Raw genomic sequence first — 17,547 nt, 5'->3', positions numbered from 1 at the left:
ATTCAAGAGTGTGATGCTACACATTAGTTTGCACTAACCAAACAAAACCAGAAAGTTAGATTTTTGCCTTTTTGTGTAACCTTGTCCATCTTTTAGAAAAGCAGAACTAGGGTGGTACAATTGAGGTTCCTGGATAACTCTCAGAATTGATGATGAATTCTAAGCAATGTGCTCATGGAAAATATGAAAATGTTTCCGATGGCACTTACTTCCAGGGTTTATGAAAGTGGCTGTGTATACAAATTCTAGGTATGTGTTTGCAATGTAGTTTTGCTGCCTTTGGCTGACCAGTAAAATATCAGCTTGGTAGACATTTGGATGGAAATACGGAGAAGATGTTTCCTTTAAATGCCTGGGATTTGGATTTTCCTTATACCACACTTAGTGGTACAAGGTATAATTGCTACATCAACAACATTTACCCCAAATTAAGTCACAATTAATATTCAGCAGACTTCAGTAAATATCACCTCTCACCCTTTAATTTGTGTTGTTCAGCATGACAGACTACTGCTTGTTTTTAAGAAAAATACAGCTGATTTCTTAATTCCTTCTGCCCTTTGATAACTTTAAAACAAACCATTTCTTAAAAAGTCTCAGTATTTGACATCAAAAAGCTTAGGATACTTATATTTAAAAAAAAAAAAATGGCAGAAAAATAGCATTCCCAACATTTTAATTGTTCTAAGCCTCTTTGGAAAACTAAATTCCTTTAGCATTATGTGTTGAGAGAATCTTTTAGTTTGGCTGTTCAATAACTTACTAAAGAACAGAGGAGGAATAATCAAGTGGCTCCTAATATGGTATCATTTTCATTTCCTGTTTGTTGAAAGATAAATGCTAACACTGTACGGCTTTTTTTTTTTCTTTCTTAATTTATTCCTCCCTGAACCACAAGGGAATAAAAAGAAAAAAAAAAATCAAATGTGATATGGCTGGAGACTGAGTCATCCAGTAGGGATAAGCTGAAAGCTTTTTCCCTTCTTTCTTTTGTACTCTTTCCCTTTTCTCCATCTTTCCACAATCCCCAACCCCCGTCTCCCATCCCCCTTCTTCCTTAGAAAATAACTGTATTTAAATAGATAAGGTGTATTTGTTTTTTTATTTGGGAATAATTTTAGACTTTAAAAAACTGCTTATTTTTAAAGGATTTAAGGTTAATTATGTGACAGAACTAATGAGTCCCTTCTTAAATCTAAGGCATTATTTTGGACAAATGATGTACCAAAGTATTGAAATTAAACTGTATTCTCTCCCTCTCTCATATTAATTTCTTCTCCATTTTCCCTAAATGCCACAGCTGTTCTCTTAACTATCCCTTTATCTTTAGGGGATGTATTTGCCACTTCTTTTTCAGAAGTAATCGTTATGTGTCCCGTATGCCCAACTGTCTTGAACTATTGAAAATATCGAGTTAAAGCAGTCCAAGCGAAGCATAAAGGATGTAGCTTCCAATCAGTAGTATTTGAGTGCCTACTATGTATATCCAATTAGAAACTTGTATGACTTCAGAAGATCGTTTTTTATAGAATAAGGAGACTTAAATTATTAAGATGAGACTAGCACATAGCAGGTACTCAAATCTTGAGTAAATGAATGAGCAAGCTTGTTCTACACTTGTTTGAAAATGGGAACCTGTCATCCATTGGAGCCTGCTCCTGGCCTGCTAATATCACTTGCCAGCACTGTCTTAATCCATGCCTACCTGTTAAGAAAGATGAAGCTAATTTTGCATAAATGTATCCATCTGTCTAGGAGTTTTTCCACAGCCACAACAGATGAATTTATGGGTTTTAGCTACCTAGCTCATTTTCCCTTGGCTTTTCTCATGAATAAGGTTGGTTAATAGGCATGATTCACATTTGTCTTTTAGCTATCTGTGTTCCATGGGACTGCGTGGTGCCAGCAGGTCTAGAACTTCCCAGTTAAAGTCTAATGCATCTTGTGTTGAGAAATCTCGCACTAACACCTCTGGTTACTTCGAGTTTGGCAATGGTCATGTGGATTTCAAAAACAAGCAATGAAAATTATTTTATCATGTGCTATGGTACCATAGCGTAATTTGCAATAGGTATCATTTTTGGTGTTGAGTCATGCGTCTTTATTCAGAGAAATAACAAAGCATTTTCTTCCTGCCAGCTTGCAAAAGACAAAGAACGCCTGCAAGCCATGATGACCCACCTGCATGTGAAGTCTACAGAACCCAAAGCCGCCCCTCAGCCCGTAAGTATTGATCCCCACCAAGGGGAAAAAACAAAACTCACAATATTCCTTTTCTCCTTCCCCACCCCAAATGGAGGAAGGAGGACCAGCCTACTTTGGTAGAGCTTTGAGTTTTGAAGGCCTTAGATTCATGCGACTGTTTCTGGGTTCCCCTTTATGATGGTCATATGCTAGGCATTTGGGGAGATATGGGATGATTCAGACATGGTCCTTGCCCATAAGACTCAAGCACCCAGCTCTTCTTTAAGGGCAGATTGATTGGGGCCCAAGCAAGGTACTGAAATACAGTATGAGAGCTCCCTGGAAAAAGAAAATCTTTCTGAATGGTAGGAACGCAGAGAAGACAGCTAAACCGTGACAGCAAAGGAAAGAGGCATTTCAGCTCGGGTAAGCTAAGAGACAGTGGTGTGTAGGAAGAAGAGCAGGGAGTAGTCCGGTCTAACTCTAACAGAGGAAAGACATAGGAAACCTACTGCTGGAATAGTCAGAGGCTAAATTATGGAGAGGCTCTAATGGTTACCAAGGAGTTTGAAATGAAAATTATTCCTTCACAGTTAGGAGACCAAATACAGGACACTGAAATTACATTGAATTTGTAAGAATCTCCTCTTTCTTGCCTTATTCCCTTTTACTGGACCTTGAAGGGTGTCATCCCAGCACAGGCTGTTAATACGGAAGCAGAAGGATCGTGTGTGAACCTAAAAGTTTGTCTTGGACCTCCTTCCTTGTAACAAATCGATCTCTTTAACGGTCATATTCCTCTTACATTTCTAAAATTCTCCTAGAGCTTTAACTGATTATTCAAAATGGAGACAGTGCTTTGCTTCTTGATTTTAAGATTTGTAAAATTTAAAGGTACACTGCCTTTATTTGATTTTGCTTGGAGTCACTGTGTGAAAATTAATTGAGCGTTGACAATCTATAGTTAGTACCAGCAATTTTAATCAATATGCAATGATGCAGCGTAATGGCAAAGTATTGGTTTATCTGTTTTGACTGATTTTCTTTCTATAAATAAAGCAAACATACACCCATATATGTATGATTTATAGTGATAGAAATAAAACGGAGTCAGACTATTAACCCAGCAAATATGGTAGCCTGCCAAGATGCAGTTGGCAGGCAAAATTAATGTCTGAAACAGAACACATTACTGAGATATAGGACATAAAATCATTAAACACTTCGTGCATCCATTTTTACTAGGAAGGAGTCCTTAGTTTCTGTGTGTTTTACAGTAAATGGCTGTAGGACTGGATGTGTAGGCCACCAAAAAGGAAAAAAAAGAACCAGGTCATTGAGTGTTGTGGCATCAGTAGTCAGCTGTGCTATTTCTAGCAACCCCTCCTAGAACCCAGCTAAGCAAAATGGTGAGCCTCTGACATGACTTGGCTGAAGTCATCTCGAAGAAGCATAGCCAGTTGCACAGGGCATTCACTGCCTTGCAACTTTTTGAAAGTCTTCAGATAGCTTTAGTGAAATGGTTTTCCTAGATTGAAGGGTTCAAATCTTTGCACCTAGCAACAAGGGAGAGAATAAGATTGTCTCTGTCTTCCTCCACGGATCAAAAACAGTGATAGGATAATGGTTGGACCCAGCACTGTAGGCCTGGACCTTGGGTCTTCTTGGGAAGAGCAAGGATACAATTAAAGAGAAGGAACTACAAAACCCCGTAGGGCGCTTGGCAAGTGACCGGGCTGGGTGTTGGCAGAGAGCACCATGTATGTAAGCCCCTGTGGGCCACAAAAGGACCATTGGGATTCTTCACGTGGACCAGTGTTAAGCAGCCAGTAAACAGGGAAAAGCATGGGGGGAAGTGAACAGGGATGGAAGGTTTGTCTTGATTAGTATTAAAAAAAATGTTTTACATTCTAGAAAATTATAACTTTGAAGGGGACCTCCTACTAAATTTATTTTTAACTGCTCTATTGAAAATTCTCTACCACTAGTCAACATTATCTCTTAGTAGCTCAGCACAGTATTTCTTTATTAAAAGAAATAGGCACGAATATTTTTGACTGAAAAATTAATAGCTTTTGAATTCATACACAGCAGGTTTTCTTTTGCAAAGAAGTCCAATATCGCTGCACAGCACTTCTATAACCATTTATTTAGAGTCCAAGTCAAACCTTTGACAGCTAGAGCAGCGCTACAAGCCAATATAAAGAACTCCAAGATGTAAACCAACAATAGGCCGTCTGTGTGAGGTTTGCCATTGTCAAATACATAGATTGTTTGGATTAGTTTATGTAAATGTACTGTTGTATTACCCTTTGAACAAAAAAAAAGATCACATTTGTGTATGAAAAGTGGTTCTCTTCACAGGCAGCATTATAAATTCCTTATCCTTTAACTTACATGTAAGAAGTAAAAATTGGTGCCTGACAAGCAGATATTGTGTGACACTCTGTTGTCGGAGTGAACCTGCCTTCTTTTCATTTATTGGAAAATAGAAAATTTTATTACAGATACCATCTTATAAATCAGGAATTATTAAAATATGTATAGGTGAGGCATTGGGAAATTAATTATAAAAGGTAGCTGTGTAATGTTTTGCATAAATTTTCACTTCTTTGCCAAAAAGAGAAAAAAAAAAAAGGGCACACACATACAGCAAACCCTTGATGCTTTCAACTTTAAGGGCCCAGAGCTATCTGGTGACTGATTCTCATGTGCGAAATATTCCCTGCAGTCTGTAATTAATTTATTCCGCCCTAAATAATAGAATGCATGGCGTTTGTTTGAATGAGTATCCTTCTAGAATCTTTAATTTGAAACAAGCAGTCACCAGGATTCAAATCTAACCATAGATGGGGACTTTCATGTTACAACCTTGCCAGTAAGTTCATGAAGCTTTTTCTTTTTTCCATTTCTGTGTAAAAGAAACCTCGTGTTTATTTTAAAATTCTTAGTCACTAAGTGATAGAATGCTTTGCTGTAAATGTTGCTTTTCACTAAATGCCATTTGGGTGTTAAGTGTCGTTTGCTGTATCCAATCATCCAACCAGTCCTCATTTCATTGCATCAAAGAAACTGCTAAAACGTTCTTAGATTGTTTTTACATCAGCTCATAGATGCATTTTCTGGATCCTATGGTGGTACTCATCAGATTTGGTTAGAGGATACGCTCATCTTGGTTGGGAAGGTGCCCAAGTTTTTAGACATGGATCTGAGGAAGAAAGCTTATGGGTGAACTGGGACAGGAGCTCACGGGCTTCCCATCCCTCAGGCTCCTTCGACAGCCTTTCTTCCTGCTTGCTGTCACATCTCTTTAAACCTAAGTAAAACCTTCCTTTCAGAACAAAGCCAAAGACTCAAGGTGCAGGTTGGTTATGGAAAGGGAATTCCTGCATTTAAAATCAAACTATTCCATCAACAAATATTTCTTGAGCATGTGACATACATGACAAGTAGTCACATGAGCAAGGCCCATCCCTGCCATGGAGGTGTTCAGAGCCTGGTAAAAGAAATAACAGATAACTACATACATACTCACGCAGTCTCACTTTCCGTGAATTGCACTACCTGTAAGTAGAACAGCTGACCCAGAATGGTAAAGTCAGGGGAGACTTCTGGGAGAAATGATGTCTAAGCTGAAACCTACAAGATGAGCAGGAAGAAATGTTAAGAGGTCAGCCTTGTGAACCTTTCCTTAGGTTAAGAGTGGGTGCACAAATCGGTCCCTCTGATTGGTGAGGATCAGTGTAGAGGAAGAAAAGGAATAGCCAACATCGGTTAAGACAAGCTTTTCAAACTTTTAATTTTATAAAGACTGGACCCTGCGTGGACGTATGTAGTATGTGTAAGTTGACCAGAGCAGCCCTAAGTTCTAGCTATCAGGTACATAGAGCAGAAAAGCAGTTCTTACATTTAGAATGGCCACACTTCTTGTTATTTTAAGTTTGAAAAGATTCTATTCTTTTCTTTTCTATGGAAAGAAAAGCAAAAAACAATAGTCAACTGCCCTAATGAAAATGATTGATATTCTTTTGTTCCAGACTCAGTAAACATTCTCAAAGTAAACACCCAAATGTCTTGCTTGGAGGTTAATTAATTTCTCCATGCTTACTCTGTGGAGAATTTGCCAAGATACTTCATTTGGGGGAAGGAGTGAAAAACTAAGGGGACAAAACAAAAACAAAGAAACATGTCTGTGGTATGATGACTTTATTAAATTGCTACAGATTTCTTAAAAAGACTTTTCACTCTCTGTCATCATGTCAGGAAAACACTGTAAATTGTATTTTATAATACTGAGTACACGAGAAGAACGCTTTGCTTTAGGGTAATTCCTGCACATCAGAGAACAACTTCTGCTCCTGGAGAAACCACATTCTTTTAGATTTGGTGGGCATGTAATTACGGTGTAGGTGGTATATCCTTCTCGACGAAAATCTTATAAAGCACTTACAGGAACTTGGATATTTGGAATGAAATACAGTATTAGATTTTCATTTTTATACATTTTCTTTTCCTCTAACCATAGCCATTAGGACTGTTTTGAAAGAGTTTTTAGGTCCTGTAAAAACAAAGTGCCCCCCGAAAATAAAAGGGTGTTTTAACTCTTCAAGGATCATTTGGGCTGCCTGGGTCCTTGCTTTAGAGTTGGAGAAATAATATTAAGCAGTCATAAAAAGGGATTCTTAGGCACAATACACAAAAGCTGTTTTATATACTGTTTTTCATTAAGTGCCCCCCCGCCAACCTTTCAACTAGAATTTTTTTGTTTTTGCTTTTAGTATCCCTGCCAGTACCACCACCTTCTAAGTCATTACCTTCCACGAGTACGCGTCTCTAAAACAGGGCCAGGCTGAGATGGTAAAGGAAAGGAAAGGAAAGGCTTGTAGCAAAGGCTGCCACCCACTGTCCTGCCCTCCACATGGCCTGGTAACGTCCCTCCAGCCTCAGAAAGGCCGTCTCTGAACTCAGTGATTCATGCCCAGAAGTGACACTGCCATGCAGTTAAAGCAGGACTTGAGCTGGCTCAGGCCAGTAAAACCAAGAGCAGAAAAACAAGTTCTGTGAGCCCGAAAGTCCCTACTACGCAGTTGTGTCCCTTGGTGTTTGGGTTTCAGGTTTGTCTTTTGTTCTCAGAATCTGTTTTCATGTGAGGCAAGAGCACAAACAAAAATAAAAATGAGTTCTTATGGGAATACTTACAAGTCTGTTTCTGTCAGGGATTTACATCAGCAGTTTATTTTTTTAATGTGAGTGACTCATCATCTTTAAACAGGAGGGGAGATTACTGTTAAAAACTAAAGATCAATTTAAAAAAAAAAAAAAAAGGACTAAGCAGAATGGTGGGTAGCCGACCAAGTTTGAATAGTTTCGATGGCTGAAAGAAAAGCTGATGCCTGAGAGTACAAATAAATTTAAAAAATAAAACCCTACAGCAATTTTAAATGACATAAGAATTTAACTTTTGGCCAGAGTTTCAAAGAGATTATCTTTGCTGAAATCATCACATGATGGAAACTTGCCATGTAGAAAATATCAGAGTTACTGACTTTTCTAAACATAGCAACTTCTTTTAAATAGAAAATGAACACAATAAGAAAAATAGGCTTTCCATCAGGAAAAGAAACCCTCCCAGTCCATTCCCTTCCTGCTCCATGCCCCAGAAAAAATTATCTTTTAAAACCTGAACTGCAATCAGAAACACAAAGCACATATGCTTTCATTTCTAATTGATGATTACATTAAGATTGTATAGTTTACAATTAAGATGAATATTTCAAGATTACGGCAAAAACCCACACCATTCCCCATTTGCTCTTCTGTTCTAAGTCTGTAATTAATTTTTTTTTTGGGGGGGCACTCTTTTTTCAAAGAGGCCTTAATTAAAAGAGCAGGTTTGGTTTGAACACAGAGCCTGTTTTGAATCTTTCTTCTCCATTCTTTCTCTTTCTCTCTCTCTCTCTCACCCTTCCCTTTCGAAGATGGTTTCTCCTCAAGACAAGCATGTGATCATCAAACAGAAGTTTAAAAGTTAAGAAACTTCTGTACCAGTTGACAAGGTTGACATTTCATTAACTTGTTGGTTCAGCCTTCAAATGATTTTGTGTGTCAAAGCACCCTGTGTTTGGAGCGTACAGCTTTTTCTTCTTCCCTCCCTCACAGGCTACAGTCATGTTTAATTTGGAATCTGGGCTCCTTTGGCAAATTAGCAATTAGAACAATTTTGTGGGAATATGTATATGTGTCATTAGTTTTCCTGCAAATTAATAGCAAGGGCAGAGGTCAGGCAGAAATTTTCCACTTGACTGCAGCTCCTCTATTGAGACTTGGCACTTGGTTTTGGAATGGCCACAGCTGCTCTCAGCCACCCTCTTCCTCTAGGAACTGTCTTTTAATTAGTTTACCTCATAGCCATCATTACAAATATTACTGCCTCCCCTCCTCGAAATAAAATTACTGTTTCTACAAAATATTCCAGTGACATCTTGCACCACTGCAACATTGTTGGTGGGGTCAGTCGAATGCAGCATTTAATCATTAGATCACCTCCATCAGCGTCTCCTAATTATAATCCTTACAATACATTTTTATCTGGTAATTAGCTGAGATTGGCTGCTTCCTCTGTGGCTTATTAGAGACAGCCCAGCAGTGGGTGTGAATCGCGGTGTCATTTGTCAAGCCTGGTAAGCCCCCTCTCTGCTCTCTTCTGGCTCAGTGTTTATTCCCACTTGCTAATGTTCAAAAGCCTCTAGAAAATTCTACCTTCATCTCTTCCTTTGTGGATTGTGCTAACTTGGAGGGATTTTATTTTTCGCTGTTGCCTTTTTTTTTTTGGTAGAAAGAGTCCTAGTGGTGAGATCTTGGTAATAGCTACAAGACTCACATCCTTTCGGCATTTGATGACATTTTACTGTGGGATTTGTCTATTCTTCTTAGCTGTGAACACCCATAAAGATGGGCTTGCACTTGCTGAGTTTTGATTTCTGACAATGAAACCGGAACTCAGTTAACTTGGTGATCTTCCTCCCAAAAGTGGAAGGGAGCATGCATGAAGGACATTTGTGTTTGTAATTTTCATTGCATCTTTCAGAAAGCCACAGTGTTTAGGGAAAAGTTCTTAAACTGAAAAGAGAAGCCAAGAAGTATAGTCAGTCCCAGAACTGCTTTGTGGTTACTGTGTACCTTTGCCCTTTGACTGACGTATTTGTTGGATGGTAAGCGCTTCAAGGGCAGCAATTAGCTGTTTTATTCCTGTTTTTGTCATCGTAGCACTAACTGCCTTGTATTTGCTCAGTTACATGTGTTGAATGTCATGCATAAGCAGGGATAATACGCTCTGCACGGAATCTTTTCCAAAAATGAGCATACAGAAAAATGAAACTGGTTAGTGTTCATTTTTCCTATTAACTAGGCATAAGATGATTATACAAAGGGTCTAGAATCATACAAGTGTGTGGTTTGACTTTGGGTCTGGGTTGGGAATATGGGCAAATTATTTAATCTCTCCAAGCCTCAGTTTGCTTATCTGTAAAGTATGAGTAATAACATCTCAGATATTAGTGGTGGTATGAGAATTAAAGGAGACCACACAGTGGCAGGTGGTTTAAAACATGATTTTTACAAATGTTACCCATGAGTTTCCAAGGCGCTCTGAGATTCTTAGGCTTAGCAGCGTCTGAATTATAAAAGCTGTATATTTATGAGCATTAGCCTTTCATGCACTAATTTCCTTGACCCTTTGCCTGGGCTGATGCTTATACGTACTGTTCCTGGACTTGGTCAGTGATTAAGGCCCGAGGTGAAAAAGAGGTCAGCCCCAACTCTTCCCCCCTTGGCTTCTCAGCTCTGCCCCATCCTGCAGCTGCTACTCTGAACTGTTCACACTTAGTTTGCAAATGTGTGTCAGAAAGCCAGGTTTCCAGCATTATAGAGAAAAACCCGCTCATGGCATCTGCTCTGCTTGCTGGGGCATTTGTAAGGGCAGTGCCATCTCCATAGCTTGCTCTTCGCGGGCATGGGCTCTCGCTCACCGAGTCAACATTCTACACTGAAAATAAAACGGAAAGCACAACTCAAAGCTCACAACATTTCGTTTCCAGTGCCATGTTTACATTTTTCCATTAGTATTTCTTCATGATATTTGATCTTTCTTTTCTTCAGATTCATTGCTTTTTTATGAAACTCTCCTGAAATAGAGAGGATTCTCATGGCCCCTCCCCCCCCTTTTTTTTTTCACTAGAGTATGAGTAAAGGTCGAGTCTTCCCAACATGTTGGAACTCTCTTTTAATAAGTTCTTTGATTATGATCTCAGAGGAATCTCATTTTTAATACCTTCCACAAATACTGCCTTGTACTTAAGACTGACTGTAGCAATGGTGAATTAGACTTGGTGAAATAAATAGACTTACTACGGTAAGTGATTTGAAATCTGGTTTGAGAAAATATTACCAAGTAAGCCGACTTCGCTGAAGTTTCCTGGATTTTAGGGTGCGTCCGTGTATCTGAGATAGCATATAAACAGTAATACACACGCTGAAAACAACCAAATTCTTCAGCGTTGCCAGACGTAAAATAATGTTTCTGTTGCAACAAATTTTGGGAAAGGGTTCTCCCTTTTAGTATTTGTAAGAACAGTACTTTAAGGTGAAGGTAAGAAAGATAAATAGAAAAAAATTAATGAGCACTCTTTTTTTTTTTTTTTTTTTTTTTGAGATAGAGTCTCACTCTGTCACCCAGGCTGGAATGCAGTGGTGTGATCTCAGCTCACTGCACCCTCTGCCTCCCAGGCTCAAGCTATCCTCCCACCTCAGCCTCCTAGGTAGCTGGGACTACAGGCATGTGCCACCACACATGGCTAATTTGTGTGTGTGTGTGTGTGTGCGTGTTAATAGAGACAGAGTTTCACCATGTTGTCCAGCCTGGTTTCAAACTCCTGGACTCAAGCGATCCTCCCGCCTCAGCCTCCCAAGGTGCTGGGATTACAGGTGTGAGCCACCATGCCTGGCCTATTTTATTCTCTTCTACTTCAAATAAGTAATATTCATTTCCAAGTTGAAGCAGATTATTTCCCATTTTATAGAACATTCAAAACTTGAAGGAAAAAAAAATCAAAAACCTCAGTTCCAGATCTCCCATATTCTATAAAAGAATGTCACAATAAAAAAATTAACAGATCCCAAGCCTATATTTGATAGATTTAATAAAGGTTACTCATAATGCTTTTAAGGATTATTTTCTGCCAACTGATTGATAGAAACGAATGACAGCTTCTGGGGTCAGGCCCATTGTGTTTTATATGAGTAACAGGCCACACATATTTGCAGGAGTTCTTGTCATCCACCAAGCTGCATGAGGGAGCTCAGTAGGCTCCTTCTGGGCTGTCCAGTGTGGTAGCTACTAGCCACATGGGGCTCTTTCCATTTATTAAAGCTCAATTTTCATAAAAAGCAAGTAAAAACAGCTCTTGGTTTGTGCTAGCATATTGCAGAAATTCTGCTGGACACTTCAGATCTACACCAGTGTATTCCAACTGGTGTCACCTAAAATACTCAGCTTCACTGGTATTGCTAAGGACTTCTCTCCCTCTTTGAGGTTGACAAGGCCTGATGGGCGATTAAAGCCTATAGGTGAGACATCACCATGAAATAAATGTCTTGACTCAGGCTTTCTCAAACTCACCCAGGTAGGTAACCCCTTTTTGAGCCTGTAAACACCCATGTAGCAGCCTTTGGAAAAGAGACCGCTGCCAGAGATATCTTACACTACATCCTAAGTGAATTCACGCAGGACTCACCTTGTGTTTCGGTTCATGGTAAACATATCATCTACGTAGAGGGAGAGCGGTGCCTACGCATCCTCTGTGTTCCTCCTGCTGGATGTGGTTCCTGGGTTGCTCCGTTTTTCTGAAGGTCTTCTAAGACGTTGTTTTTCTCCTTACAGTTGAATCTGGTATCAAGTGTCACTCTCTCCAAGTCCGCATCAGAGGCTTCTCCACAGAGCTTACCTCATACTCCAACGACCCCAACCGCCCCCCTGACGCCCGTCACCCAAGGCCCCTCTGTCATCACCACCACCAGCATGCACACGGTGGGACCCATCCGCAGGCGGTACTCAGACAAATACAACGTGCCCATTTCGTCAGGTAGCTAGTCCAGCTTTGGCCTCATGTAGAGTTGTAATCTGCAATTCTTGTAGACCGGCCCCTTTTTAAAAAGTGATAATTAACAGGACAATGATTCTTATTCAGCAGATATTGCCCAGAACCAAGAATTTTATAAGAACGCAGAAGTTAGACCACCATTTACATATGCATCTTTAATTAGGCAGGTAAGTAAAGAACACGGTATATGGAATTCTATCAGAAGGTGTATGTGTACATGGATATATATTGATGAAGTAGATTTAAAACCGTTTAGTATGCAAGCATGCTGAAACCTTTTCTATAAGGTTTTTTAAAACTGCAATATATAACATAATTGCTTTTGATTAAGTATTACAATACGATGTGATTATTAGGAAATTCATTTCACACAACAGTGAAAATGAGCCTGTTTAAAGATGGCAAGTCAATTATCACAAGCTACAGTAATCTCTGATCCCTAGAATTAATCTGAGCTCTAAATAATTACTGAGCTTTAATCAGCTAGTGAAATGTTTTGCATTTCTCTTTGATTCTGCTTTATGAATGACTAATAAATTAATATTTCTGTACAGAAACAGAAATAAAAACTCAAAACAATTAGACAATTCCATTTTGAATTTTGCTATTGAACTGTTAAATACAACCACTAATCTTAGATCATTTTGTAAAACCTTTCTCAGGATTTAGCTCTGAATCACAGTGATTTTATATTTTCGAGAACTGTGTAATGACGACTGCTGATGTGGTCATAAATTATCTTCTGTTACATTTTGCTTCACAGGCCATTCTCGAGTCTCCAGAAAAGCAGCTAACACTAAATGAAATCTATAACTGGTTCACACGAATGTTTGCTTACTTCCGACGCAACGCGGCCACGTGGAAGGTAAGCTTTCTCAGGCCTGTTTATTCTTGGATCTTGACGTTCATAGAACAGTTTGTTTCTGATAAAATGCAGTTGTGCTATAAGGAAGCTACGTTTTTATTGTTTTCATACTCTTAAAGTGTCCAATCTCTAGGTGTATTTGATTGGGAAAATAGTGCCATTGTGGTTGAAATGCTCTGATGGAAGACCCCCATTATACCAGCATCAGCAGTGTGGAGGGGCCAGCCAGTAAAATGCTCTCTCTCTGGTTGGAATATGTAGAGAAAAGGAGACAACACCGTTACCCAGAAGTGGAGGTTGCCATATTACTTGGACAAACCTCATGCCGTTAGGTCTTCAACCACAACCGATATTTGCAGACATATATCTCCAGAGATGGAACCTCGAGAAATGACCAAACTTGACACAGCCTTCAATGGTTGGATAAAGAGCTCATTAACCCAATTAGTAGAGAAAGCTGTGCAATCCAAGCACTAGCACTGTTTGTAGGAGTTATTAATGGAGAACACAATGTATTATTAAGGGGTTTTTGTTTTTATTTTTTTGGTTTCAAGTCAAGAGGTTGTCTGCCAGGCACAGTGGCTCATGCCTATAATCCCAGCACTTTGGGAGGCTGAGGCAAGAGGATCACTTGAGCTCAGGAGTTTGAGACCAGCCTGGGCAACACAGCAAGACCCTGTCTCTACAAAAAAAATTAAATAAATTAGCCAGGCCTGGTGGCATGCACCTGTGGTCACAGCTACTCCAGAGGCAGAAGTGGGACGATTACTTGAGGCAAGGAGGTTGAGGATGCAGTGAGCCCTGTTCATGCCACTGCACTCCAGCCTGGGCAACAGAGCAAGACCCTGTCTCAAAAAAAAGGAGATTGTCCCTCATAGATATACTAAGGAAGAAAAGTAGATTTAGAACTTCATTATAATACTATTTGCTGTAAAAGCAAGTCAAATTGCATAGCTCTTTATTGGATGCCCCCAGCAGTGCTTGGCGTCCTATAAAGCTTACCTCATTCCCAGGTCAGCAGCTGGTTCAGAGATTCCACTGGTATTTATTCCCTTGTATTAGATTGAGCCCTCGCATATTTTTGGACTTTCCCATTTTCGATTTCTTGGTGTCTAATATTCTTGCTTATAGAAGGGGACAGGTACACTCCGTCATTTGTATTTTTGCATTTTTTACTACCTGGAATTCTTGTAATCCCTGAAATCCAAAACATTTAGAGACATGTGATAGCAAACATTTGAGGCTGTTTTTACATGCCATTAATCTAAATATGATAGGGATGTGTTAAAGGACACAAGGAAAACTTCCTTTGCTTGAAATAAATGCCTTCCTTGCTAATTCCTTAATTTTATACTGGAGGAAAACCAAAGCAAAAAACAGAAAAATACATTTCCTCTGTTAAGTTCCTGATAAATTAGCATTTTAAAAGAAAACGAATATAACCGTAGAATTAATTCATCAACTTTACAGAGCTGTGAATATCTATTATGGCCCAAATTATCCTTTCATTTCCATTAAGACACATGGGCACTGAAGGGAACCTATGTTCAAAATCTTACCCTCTTTGCCTTAGCCTGCCTTGAGAGATAAAATATAAAAGGATCTTTAGCCATGAATGCTTTAAAAAATTTAGGAAGTCGAAGCATGAGGCAGACATTTTCTTCAGATTGCCTTTTATAAATAGAAATGATGAAATTTAAAAATAATTACCAGTTGTGAATATAATATTTAAGCTTAGATCTTCAGATTGAACTTTTTCATTTTGCAAACTGCAGGAAAAAGTGTCATTAAACAACCTTAGATGAAGTACTTAGTGACTTATAAATACATATAATTTTCTCTACGAGTCCTTGTTTGTACCATGATCTTAGACAAAAGATGAAATGCCCAGTTAAAGTTATGACTGAAAAGAGCTTACGTATCTTTTTTTTGAAAACTCTTGACTTCTCGTTGCTTTCTGCCTAGATGTGCAGTTTTGGAAAACAGAACTGAAGTTTTGGCTTTGTGTGTTTACTCACATGGTTATATTGCTCAACCTGATCTACAGAAATTATTTTGTCAAAAGTAGCTTTAAGACCTTTCAGTTCTGTACATTTTGATACTTATTTTAAAGCGTCAAGCAGTGATGAGGATTAGGAGCAATGTTGACTTCTTTTCAAGTTATATCTCTTACATGTGTCATGCCCTGTCTGGATTTTTAAAGGAAATTGGCTTCGTCCGTTTATTTATACCACCTCAATTTTGTTCCAGTAAATAACAGTAGACCTTCTATTGTATGCCTTTGGGCAATATATTTTTTAAAATGCAGCCAAATGCAGTGGCTCCTGCCTGTAATCCCAGCACTTCAGGAGGCTGGAGGATCACTTGAGCCCAGGAGTTCAAGATCAGCCTGGGCAACATAGCAAGACCCCATCTCTACAAAAAATTTTTAAAATTAGCTGGTTGTGGTGACACATGTCTCTAGTCCCAACTACTCAGGAGGCTAAGGCAGGTGGTTCGCTTGAGCCCAGGAATACAAGGCTTCAGTGAGCCATAATTGAACCACTGCACTCCAATCAGGCAACAGAGCAAGACCTAGTTTCAAAAAAAGAAAAAAGAAAAAAAAAAAAAAAACTGCTTACTTAGACTAGACGGCAGTTTATATGCAGAGAAAATTGTCCTATCAAGTATATGACATGCCAAATGTTTTCAGTTTAGAGATTTTTATTTTTAAGCAAATCCTTCCAATTTTTTTGAATCAGGTGTATCCTTTGATAGTCACCTGGGTATCTTGAACTTACCTCAATTATGCTGACATTACTCAAAAGCTCTTTGGGAATTTATCCTGTGAATTGTCCTTTCAAGCAATTCATCACACCATGCATTAAAACTTGTCTCATTATCTTCTAAATATTCCATATCAGAAAAGAAAAATTATTATGTAGCTTGAATCCTCACAGCCACCAATTGTGATTGTCTCAGAGTATCAAGATTCACCACCATTAAGGATAATTCAGGAAGGAAATACTCCAGGTGGCAGAATGGGATGTTGGGGGAGGGGGGGGTTGGTGCAAAATGCTTGTGCAATAGCAGTGTTGCTGGAATTGAGTGAGGACTTTACCCAGTGTGATGTATATATCAACTTCTCAAGCCCCAATTGAGTCACCTACTATTGAGTCATCTACTTATTCTGAATAAGAAGAAAATTTTAAGTAAATGACCTGAATCTCTTTAGAATGTCTTCATGTCCAGCGTTGTGTCTGGATCCGTAAGTTTAACCAGGCAGGACTAAAGAAATGAAGCCTTGCTTGTTACTGTACCCAGTAAGGGTTGGGGATTCTTCTGAAATCCAAAGGAAAGATGAGATATTAAAAGCTTTTCACCCTTGAGTTGAGATCCTCCTTTTTGATAAATTATCGATGTTAAGGGTCTCAGCTTAGGAATGGCCAGAAAGGACTTTTAACCATAAACAAGATATGTCTGTAGAAACCATCAGCTGTAGGAATATAGTCATTTTGCCGTTGAGAGTTCCACTCGTGTTCCTTTGGCATTTACTTAGTTAAAATACTTTCCCATAGTTAGGGCCAACTCTCATATTCTGGAAGGTAAGACATAACATGATGATAGCTACTGATCTCTTGAGGGGTCCATTCACCACCCCCCCGATCCTTTGACTACACAAGGCGATACTCTCAACGGTAAAATCCACTTTAGAATTCTTCATAAAGACCTGTGGAAGTTTTAAAAGCCAGACACCATCAAGAACAAAACTGTATTTAGCGATATTAACCAAGTGTTCCTCTTTCATGGTTTGAAAAAAATACCCCCTTTTTCTGGGAGGTAGGTGGGCTTAAAAAGGGCAGTTTTATACTTTGCATGTGTTCTTGTTTTGAAGCCACGGTAACATTTTCAGATTTGTACTCTGGAACCTATTTTGGGCTTGTATACATATTAAAAAATATTTCTTCTGGTTAGTTATTACCAGAGACTAGACGAAAATGCCAAAGTACAATTAATTTATAATTTTGGTTTCTTTTTGCTTTTGGAAAAGACATCCTTAACCATGAGAAGGTCCTCCACGGGGGTGGCAGCTACAGCTTTTGGGGATGGTTTTACAAATGTGGACTGTTAGGCTGAATTTACTGCTGTTTTTGGAGTCTTTTCTTATAGAAAATGTAAATGTTCTCTCTTTTATACTTGCTGCAGAATGCAGTGCGTCATAATCTTAGTCTTCACAAGTGTTTTGTGCGAGTAGAAAACGTTAAAGGGGCAGTATGGACAGTGGATGAAGTAGAATTCCAAAAACGAAGGCCACAAAAGATCAGTGGGTACGTCCACCATGTTTGAACTTCTTAGCTTAGC

The 17,547-nt window shown here is 38.9% G+C and overlaps 1 protein-coding gene across 14 annotated transcripts in view; it reads left to right on the top strand.

The window, feature by feature from the left end:
* Positions 1–17,547, top strand: part of FOXP1 (forkhead box P1) — a 411,134-nt gene that overhangs the window by 375,671 nt on the left and 17,916 nt on the right. For 6 of the 14 annotated variants that reach the window (XM_058437157.1, XM_058437155.1, XM_032149488.2 and 3 more), the window contains 5 exons: positions 2,140–2,223; positions 12,122–12,323; positions 12,429–12,508; positions 13,105–13,206; positions 17,392–17,513. In XM_058437157.1, the coding sequence (XP_058293140.1) occupies positions 2,140–2,223; positions 12,122–12,323; positions 12,429–12,508; positions 13,105–13,206; positions 17,392–17,513 (590 nt within the window). The remainder of the gene's footprint in view (positions 1–2,139; positions 2,224–12,121; positions 12,324–12,428; positions 12,509–13,104; positions 13,207–17,391; positions 17,514–17,547) is intronic. The other 8 variants (XM_058437154.1, XM_058437160.1, XM_058437162.1 and 5 more) reach the window with 2 other exon arrangements.

Source organism: Hylobates moloch, unplaced genomic scaffold (genome assembly GCF_009828535.3).
Source record: "Hylobates moloch isolate HMO894 unplaced genomic scaffold, HMol_V3 SCAFFOLD_4, whole genome shotgun sequence".
Classification (NCBI taxonomy): domain Eukaryota; kingdom Metazoa; phylum Chordata; class Mammalia; order Primates; family Hylobatidae; genus Hylobates; species Hylobates moloch.
The sequence above is the reverse complement of the archived record's forward strand: the minus strand, read 5'-3'. Positions and strand labels throughout refer to the sequence as shown.